Raw genomic sequence first — 10,010 nt, 5'->3', positions numbered from 1 at the left:
ATTTTTTATTATTTTATATTATTAGAGAAATACACCTATTAGTTTCTTTTTAGTATAGGTGGGATTCAATTTCAATCTCCATATTCAATGTCGAGAGAACTTGGAAAGAAAAACTTGTTCCAAAACATTCCAGTAGTCAAGCCATAGGATAATCTAAAAGAGATGAATTAATGATACAATAATGCTGCCACACATGGGACAAATTGGATTAGTTTGTATTCCCTTGAATGATAAGCATGTAGCCTAAAACCTCTTTGTAAGAAGTACAACCATAAGAAAGATTGCATGCGATAGGTGGGAACTTTCCACAAGCATTTAAGCTAAGTATTGTGATTTGGAAGGGTGACTAGGCAGTCTAGGCCAGATTAGCGTTGTTAAAAGCACACTTAGGTGTGCTTAAAACTCAAAGCTCAATGCCCCAAGGTTTGAGCGCTTTGTTTGGCAAAACAAAAGCTCATTTAATGAAGCATGCTTTAGACATGTTTTTTTGGCGCTTTTTGAAGAAGCACAAAGCATGCATGGTTGTGCTTTTATTTTATTTTATTGCTAAAACTGATAGAAATCATCAAAATTAATTGCTTGATCTTGAAAGTTCAAAGCCCCAAGGTTTGAGCGCTTTGTTTGACAAAACAAAAGCTCATTTAAAGCAACACACTTTAGGCATGCTTTTTTTATTTATTTATTTTATTGCTAAAAAGGATATGAGTCATCAAAATTAATTGCTTGATTTTGAAAGAAATGATATGGATTAATGATTTACTATACAACCACTATTATAAAGGTGTTGTATTACACAAACAATTATTATTGTTTTTTTATTTATATGTTTATAGATACTAACAAGATTAATTTATTTTTCTTGTGCTTTTTGGTCTTTGATTTTTTAGATATATGTTGATTGAATCATATACATTAACTATCATGGTTCTGTATTTTTATAAAGCACAACATAATTATAGAAAATATTATGTTTAAACTATGATATTATCCATTAACAATTGTTTTCAATTAACTAAATAAAATTTTTAAGAAACTAATGTAAAAGTTGAACCTACAAACATTATACAATTGCACTAACATAATGGGTAAAATTTAAAATATAAAAAATTTGAGAGTTGATAATTTTTTTTTACCATATCTTACCAATATTTCTATAAGAGGTTATTAGATAAATGCTCATTTTATCAAAAAAGGCTTGATGCGTGATGCGTGTGCTTTGCGCCTAAGCTCTAAGAGGATTTTGAGCTAAGTGAACTTGATGCAAGTCGAGATAGAAATCCGTTGGTTGAAGCCCAGTTAGTAGGGATGGTCGGTTCTAAACTTCCAGTGGCCTGATTAGAGATCAAAATAGCTCTCTAATTGTATCCTATCAGTTGCTGCAAAGTCCCAAAGAGGAGATTCTCCTCATCACCTTGACAAGGTCCTGCAAGGAGAGGCTAAATGGCAGAGTCTAGTTTAGTTTGAAAACAAAAAAGTAATACTAGAGGTTCTTATGAATCATGAAACAGTATGATTCGACTAATTAGTGAACAAATAACATAAGACCCCTGAAATGAATGCTATTATTTGCATGAATTACTTGAGTTCAAAGAGCATCTTGGTCCATTTGAGGATAGGAAAATAAAGTTTGAACATTTTTTGAAATCAAAATATAAAAAAAAAAAAAAGAAAAGAAAAGGAAAAAGAAAAAGAAAAAGAAAAGCATGTTAATTAAGGAGATTAAAATATAGTATGGTTTTTTAGATGATAGGATGACAAAAATGTGTAGTCCTATTAGTTTGTGGATTAGCCAACCCCAAAAGATTTGAAACTAAGGTCTTTTTGTTGTTTTTGTTCAAAAAGTGCTTTATAACTTTGTTGGTCTTATTTTGTTTGGGATCCGTTTATTTTGCTGAAATTGAAAACTTTTTACTAAAAATATTGTAGATAAAGGTAAAAATTAGTTGAAATAGTAGGGTGAGACCTATGAATAATACCAAAAAGTGCAATGGAGCCCATAAATAGTAGCAAAAATAAGCTGAATAGTAAAATAAATTGCCTTTTTAATATAGAGCCAAACACACACTTTATGTTCTGCTTCTGTATTGAATTTTCCAATTTAACTCTCATTTATGAGCTTTTGATTTGCCCCATTTTTGCGCTTGCACACTTGGGTTGACTAAAGTGTTTGTTTGGGAATAACATGTTTAATTTTTTATTGAAAGTGTGCTAATGAATATTTGTATCTTGAAAATATTTGAATAACTAAGAAAAGACGGGAAAAAGTAAGATTCTTAAAAAGTTGTACATAAAAGCTGTACATAAAAGCTAAAAGCTGTCCCCAAACACACTCTAAATGCCACTTCAAGATTATTCACTTTTTTAGCTACCACTACTATTGAAATGGAAATAGTTTGAAATTTCATGGAAGAAGTTGGGATGACAAAATTCTAGTGGTTCCCGTTTGATAATGTTATTCTAGTAATGTTGTTTAAGTATTGTGGAAATACATATAGGTGAAAAAATGTTGTGAAAATACGTGTTGTATTATTTAAATAACGAAAACTGTTGTTTAAACAACACAACCAAATAGATATTTCATATGGTTTCAAAAGTTCACTATGAAGATAGTAAAGTTATTATACCAATTTTTCTATAAAGACTTACCAACTAACTATTTCTCAACCAAAAAAAAAAAAAAAAAAAAACTGACATTATAATGAATATAATTGGTATCATTTCAACAACATAACAAATAAATACATAAATAACTTTTTTTTTTTTTTTTTTGGTGATCAACAACAATATGACACATCAGTTTGTAAGTTCATATAATCACTCACTAATTTTTACAAAATCAGGTGCTTCTACTGGATAAGTGGAGATATCACTCCATGCATTGGCTATCTCAAACTTTGAATCATAAACACACTTCCACGCTGCGCTATTACACTTAAACCCACTCCCAAAGGCAATTTGCCAGACCCTATCCCCCCTTTTCATCCTCCCTTTTGCTTCTATGTAAGCGAGTTCATACCAAATTGAAGAAGATGAAGTATTTCCAAATTTATAAAGAGTCATCTTTGAGGGCTCAACATCTTGTTTTCTCAGGTGTAGATTCTTTTCAATTGCTTGAATAACAGCTTTCCCTCCTGCATGTATACAGAAATGCTCAAAAGCCTTCTTGAAATCAGGTATGTAAATGCTTGTTCTCCTTGTAGGCCACATCTTGTGGCATATTATGGAACACCCATATCTAAGTTTCTCTTTGAATGGCAAAACCAATGGTCCTAGTGCAGCAATATTTGCTTTCAATGCAGCTCCAGCCACATGTAGTATACCCTTTGATATAGATACCCCAACCTTGTTCTCAGAGTCCACATCCTGATAGACACAAGCATGGGATACATCATCTTGTGCTTTGTTTGTTCGAACAAGGTGTTGTAGCTCATACTTTGCCTTGCTCTTGTCTTCTTTACGGCTAGATAGTAATATAGCTGCACCTCCCATTCGAAAGAGACAATTGGTTAACAACATGGGTGGGTTTTTGCCAGTGTACCAATTCAAGTGTAGGCTCTCTGTGCTGACAATTAGAGCCAAAGAGTTACAGTGCACTCTCAACAAGTCTTTAGCTAGCCCCACAGATATGATTCCAGCACTACATCCCATGCCAGAGAGATGGAAGCTCATGACATTGCTTCTCATTCTGAACTTATTAATTATCATAGAGCTGAGAGATGGTGTAGGACAAAACATACTAGCGTTAGAGATTACAATGTCAATAGCTTTGGGGTTGATACTGTTTTTCTTAAACAAGTCCGAGACCACAGAAAAGATAACTGTCACAACCTCTTCCACGGCAAGTGGGAGAGATTTTCTAATTGGTACTCGAGCAAGTGAAGGAGGAATGCAAGTTTCCTCACTGAACCCTGATTTTTCTAAGATTTTGATCTGGAAAGCAATGCTGTCAGGATCCATGTTATTAAGAAAGACAGCCTCTAGGAACATTGACTTGGGTAGCCTATAAGAGTTGGGAGGTTTGTAGCAAGCAAAGTCTAGTAAATAAATGGGGACTTTTCTTTTGTATTTAAGATATAGGACAATTAGTCCTGCAACTACTACCATTAAAAAATGGTGCAGGGTGTTCCAGATAATGAGCTCGGGGAGGCTAGAAATGATGAGTCTTAGGGTCAGTATTGCCATGGATGGAGGTTTAGATTTGTTCGTGGTCTTGACAGAATTGAATTAATTTAAGTTTGTTTGGCATGCATTGCATTGATTGGCATATGGGTTTTAAGGTTGAGGAGGTATGGGGTATGAATATTGGAGAGAGGGCATGATAGATGAGGAGAAAGAAAAAGGCAAGAGGAAAATTGAAAGAGAGGAATATGTATAGGGCATTGAACATCCTTTTGGTGCTTGTTTCAGAAATCAAGTTGTGCACGCAATGGTCAATTTCTTTCCTAATGCGGTTTCTTTGCTAAATGATGGTGGCCAAATTATCTTAACAAACACTCATCCCAATTCTATTTTTGTGCAAATGTGTGACAGTTATTAGTGATCACACATAATCTATGAGTTGAGTTTATATATCTTTATGGTTTTATAAATATGTGGGCACAAGTATATATATGCTTATGGGTTGAATTTGGAATCATGTTTTAACGAAATGGTCTCCTAATTTAATTACTTTCATTAGGGCTTGGAGCGAGCCCTTCGTAGGGGTTGGTTTAGTTTGGGGCATTTTCAATCTAAACCAACATCGTTCGATTCAAAAATTGCCATTGGTTTGAGTTAATTGAGCTAGGCTTTTTTGTCCTAGCCATTGGGTCATTTATCTCTTATATTGAAATTAAACTTCCTATGTTTTCAAAAAAAAAAAAAAAAAAAAAATTTTTTAACTTCCTATAATTTTTTTTATAAATAATTCTTAGGTGAGTCAAAACAAATAATAAGTAAAAAGTTTTCATCCAAATTTCTAATACATCAAACTAGCAAAATAGGAATTACAAGTACTTACTTTTTCTTCCTCTGTCATCATCCATGAACTTTTTGTATGTCATTCATGGAAGGCAATTGTCAACCCTACAGAACATCTATGGGAAACCGTATGTCCACATCTATGGGAACCTTATGTTACATCATTCTTCTTTGATCTAGCATAATATGTAATATTATTTTGTTGGGCATTTTTTTAAAGATAATTTGGATGGGCTTTTGTGGGCTTGTCTTGTTCCAACTCCAACTATGAAAGGCACTTTAATAATCTTGCCATATTGCCTTACACTATCATTAATTAGTTCTAATATCACTAGTTGGGGAGAGAAGACTTTGAGAATACTCTAGTTGAAACCTTAATATAACATATAGGATACTACTTAACCCAAAAATTATTATCTCCCAAAAAAATTTCACATAAATTATGAAATTCTCAGATTGTGTGGATTGGATTGAATGAGTTTGTGTTGTGTGAGCATATGCAATATTGATCAAAGAAAAAAAAAACTTTGACTAAATTAATATAATTTGGGAATCTTAAATGATCGCGATCTAGATTCATATGTGGCAAAATTTTTTAAAGTATTAATGCTCAAAGTCACTTCTAGCTGTAATTCTTTTGTTGGTGTCCAAAGTAATAACGTATTATGTATGTAATTCAACAAAGTAATAAATAAATTGGTTTGGATAATGAAATATTCATTATTATATATGTTGTGAAATTAAGTGTGAATTTGAATATGTTTGTATATGGACCGTAATAAATAATATACATATAAAGATGGATTGAGAATTAGTGTAAAAATTATAAATGTGTTTACTTTGTTAAATACTAAATAATACTTTTAGAGTCATGCTAATGAGTGCTCTTAGGGCATTGGTTAACAATCTATTTTAGGAAAGTTTTGACACCACTTTTGTGGGAAATGAAAACAGCTGTCAAAATATTAATTTTTTTTTTCTTTTCCCATAAAAACTTTATTTAAATGGATTATTAACCAATGCTCTAAGGGCATTCGTTAGCATTTCCCATTCTCTTAACTAATCAAGATTACATGTGTTTCCTCGGATTATATCTGGTTTACTTGTTAAATATTGCTCCTTGCCTATTCCGTAAGGCCATTGACAACGGCCCATTTTGAATCCATAGCAGCATGTAAGTGGTTTTACTTATTTACATTGTGAGTTACTTTTTATATTTTTTTTTAAGTTCGTCAAATTCAAAATGAACATGTCCACACTAGCATTGATCACTTCATGCAATAGTATTTCTTAGCCAATGCAAATTTGTGACTGTCTGCATGCATATTCCACAACGACTATCCGCAACAAGAAGCAATTTCATGTGGCTAGAGCATGAGATCACAAAAAAGAGTTGAAAAAACCAGTTTTACGACTTTTGGAAGTGGTGGAGTTATCAATGACCACGTAAGAAATCAATTAATTTGATTTGGGCACATCTAGCAATGAGCCTCAAATAGAGTTAGAGCTCCAATATTGCCCCAAAAAGGCAATTAAGGGCAGTACAGAACGAGAATTTTTTTAGGGAGTCAAAGATTAAAAAAAGAAAGAAAAAAAGATCATTAAATTTTTTCAAACAAACTGATTTGAAGGAAGCTCCTCTAATCAACTAGCAACTTTTTTTTTTTTTTTTTGGTAATATTTGATTTTTCAAATCCATTCCCTCAAGGCCTTCTTCAATTCTTTCATTCATGACTTCTTATATTCTTCCAATTACATTTTGTACCACTCTTCCTCTCCACATTTTCACTCTTATTCTCCCCCTCTTCTTTTGGACCCAAGCAATATCTTCCAACAGTTCTTTCTCTTCCATCTTATTTTTCATGGAAAACGTTTGGCTCCAAACATATTAATTTGGAGCTATTTTGCTCTAACTTATTATATGACGGTTAAAGAGACCATTCATGTGTAGTTTTTGTCACATGCTCTTTTAATATATTATGTGGCTTGTTTAAGTAATACACATGGATAGTCTTATAAATTGTCACATAATAAGTTGAAAAAGGTATCTCCAAACAAGTTTGGAACTAAACTTTTACCATTTTTCATTACTCTTTTTACCCATTTATATATCATAAACTCCATTTCTTTAACATTTTAATTGTTTTGGTGGTTTTTTTTAATTGTTTCTAATATTTTATTATTGATCTAATTGTTGCATCACATTTTCTATAAATTTTCTTTTCATTCATCTCATTATGATATGATAACATAAATAGTAACTGTTGGAATGTTCGATATAAATTTGATAAAATCCAAAAACTAAAAAAATTGATTCAAGAATAGTATTTTCATTTTGACTCTATCAAAACTCACAACATTATGTTTTACTCACCAAAACTACAAAAAGAGAAAGAGATCATTTTTATATTATAATCTATTCCTCGTTCTTTTAACTGCATCAGCACCAAAACATACAAACATAATTAGCCTTCACTTTCTTAATTTTTCCAAATTCTTATTCTAATAGTTGAAATTGGAAAATTAACTAAAAAAAAAAAGCATAGAAAAAAATGGCATATTTTCGAACTCAAAAATTTAAATTTTTTTTTTTGATAATGATTAATTTGAAATCATCCTTTTCATAAAATTAATTCCACAAAGAGAGGGCATGCTTAGAGGAATGGAAGTCAGAGCTTTTGTCTAACCCATATTTATGGTAGTGTTGAGGTCCTTGAGGCATTGGTGGTCCTAGATGAGTTGATACCTTCAATATAGAAACACTACATATGGGCAAGTTGGCTATTTATATTTTTTGGGCCTATTTGGACCAATTTAACTTTTGAGAGGAAGTTACTTACAAGTCTCCAAAGTCTAGACTACATACTTTTACAATAAACCCCATTCAAAAAAAAAAAAAAAAAAAAAAAAGGGGGCTGCAAGGAAAGCCATGGCATCACTTGGTCTCTAGATTAGATTCAAATCTTTGATCCTAAATTGTTGTCAACATGTTTTATATCGATGTACATACTACTTTGTTGTTATTATTTTCTTATTTTTACATTTAAATAAATTAGTGGGTAATACAATGTAAAGCCCTCGATATACTGGGGCAAATATAATTAGTCTATTTTATTGAGATATTAATGCACTTCTTCTACCCGTTCAATGGGGTGGATCCCGAGGTTACGGTTCATGCAATCAAATATTTTATATTCTAGATAGTTCGTTTTTATTTGAAAATATTTTTAATTATAAATGTTTACTAGAAAATATCAATTTTAATATAAAAACTTATGAAATAGAGATAAATTTGTTAATTGAATCTCAAATAGGATTTTTTGATAAATTTTTACTCAACATAAAAAATATAGCACAAGATTTTAATGAAATTCTCACACGTCAACAAAAAATTCATAAAAAATATATATTTTTATTCACTTATTATATATAATTAAAGATAATAAAATAATATTAACAAACTTCCACATAACATTTTGTATTTAATTGCATTAAATGGCTCAATATATAAATATATTTGTTATATTAGTTAATTTAGAATTTCAAGTGACTCACTATTATTATGAAGGTTGTGATAATATATATATATATATATATATATATATGTAATTTGTAATTAATTTGTGCATAACTTGAACATGAACTGATGAACATGCTACCAATTTAAATATGAAAGAAAGAAAGAAATTCCGCTTAAATTTATTGCACTAAGCCTCAAACTATATCAAGTTGCCTACCAGTAGGTGTAACCCCACAAAGTCGGAATCCATGGTGAAGGTGAACTTCATGTTGTACAACATGAGAGTTATTATCTCTCTTGACTTGCACAGAGAGCTCTAGCTTCATGATTTATGTCAGAAAAATCGGCTGCAACTTGGCCACACTTATCCTATAAAATGGTTGAACGGCCGGCATTTCTACTGCAAGCCAATTTCGACTATCGATAGAGCAATACACTGTGATTGAGAAATGGCCTTGAAATTAGTTCTTTTTGTTACCGTAATGGTTGCTGCATTGGAACTTCCAATAGCTAAAGGCACTAGTCCTGTGTTTGAGGTCCAACCGTCTTTTGTGCCATGCAGTTTAGGTGTGAATGTTACTGCCACCCCACCTTTCCCAAGTAAGTTTGCTTAGAATTTGTTACAGTTAGTCCAATGCACCATGACTACACACATTAGTCTCAGCTAATAAGGTACTTCAATCTCACCATTGCTTTGTTATGTTTACTTCTAGATGCTCAAGTACAACTGCGGTGTGGAGCTGGAAATGTGGTTGCTAGTACAACAACCAATGCCAGTGGAGTATTTTCATTTTCCTTGGATTCTACACGAGTTTTTCTCTCAGCAAAAGTACACTTGAGTAATTGCAATCTAGTGGTTATAACACCCCTCTCCACCTGCAGCTCCACGCTTCCTGCTGTGGGAGTCTTGGAATCGCCCATACAGTTCATTGGATTCAGTCTTTTGAGGGGCCATATTGCTCTCATTTTTAGGCCACTTGGGTTCCGTTACAGTTCCTCAACTTGAGGAATAGAAGAGTATTTACATGAATAAGGTCAATTGAACCAATGATATAGTATTTTCCTTTCTAACTCTTTAATATTGTTATGAAGATTGTCATCCAATCTGTAAACTCCTTTCCTAATTAAGGAGTACTCCTATTGCTATATATAATTAATAAAGCCTTTAATGTCCTTCAAATGAATATGGACTTAGTTGTGGATTTCGTTTGACTTGTATGTGATAATCAAGGCTACGTTAATTGGCAAAAAGCCTTTTTGATGGTGTTCGTTTTGGTATTATTGTACAAAGGAAGTAAAAGTTTAATTTTAAAACTTATTTTAACCGGAATGAATTATAGCATTTAGAATATTTGGTAAACTACAGTGTTAAGTGTTGGAATATTTTTATAAAAATCATAATATTTTATATTTATTATTATTTTTAACTATTTGTTATGAGTTGGCTTCCTAGTAAACGTTAGTGGCTAACGTTTTTTCCATTATTCAATCTTAATTCATTGCTTTAAACCATCATCTTTAATTGGTTGAG

The 10,010-nt window shown here is 31.8% G+C and overlaps 2 protein-coding genes across 22 annotated transcripts in view; one reads left to right on the top strand and one right to left on the bottom strand.

Annotated features, from left to right (window-relative positions):
• Nucleotides 1-2,814: 2,814 nt before the first annotated feature.
• LOC126690261 (probable 3-ketoacyl-CoA synthase 21) lies at nucleotides 2,815-4,182 on the bottom strand. The gene has a single exon (XM_050385381.1). It carries the CDS (start codon nucleotides 4,180-4,182, stop codon nucleotides 2,815-2,817), a length of 1,368 nt encoding a protein of 455 aa, XP_050241338.1.
• A 4,682-nt stretch (nucleotides 4,183-8,864) lies between these two features.
• Nucleotides 8,865-10,010, top strand: part of LOC126689032 (phylloplanin-like) — a 136,321-nt gene continuing 135,175 nt past the window's right edge. For 12 of the 21 annotated variants that reach the window (XR_007644403.1, XR_007644405.1, XR_007644409.1 and 9 more), the window contains exon 1: nucleotides 8,865-9,015. Coding sequence is in view for 13 of the 21 variants with exons in the window: in XM_050384016.1 (XP_050239973.1) it covers nucleotides 8,929-9,015 (87 nt within the window). In the remaining 8 variants the exon portion in view is untranslated. Of the gene's footprint in view, nucleotides 9,080-9,192; nucleotides 9,679-10,010 lie in introns of those variants that run through there. The other 9 variants (XM_050384031.1, XM_050384033.1, XM_050384014.1 and 6 more) reach the window with 7 other exon arrangements.

Source organism: Quercus robur, chromosome 6 (genome assembly GCF_932294415.1).
Source record: "Quercus robur chromosome 6, dhQueRobu3.1, whole genome shotgun sequence".
NCBI lineage: Eukaryota > Viridiplantae > Streptophyta > Magnoliopsida > Fagales > Fagaceae > Quercus > Quercus robur.
Note: the sequence above shows the minus strand (reverse complement) of the source record. Positions and strands in the feature narration are given on the sequence as shown.

Excerpts from the sequence above, each read along its gene's own strand:
- LOC126690261 (XM_050385381.1), bottom strand. The coding sequence starts at position 4,182 with ATGGCAATACTGACCCTAAGACTCATCATTTCTAGCCTCCCCGAGCTC.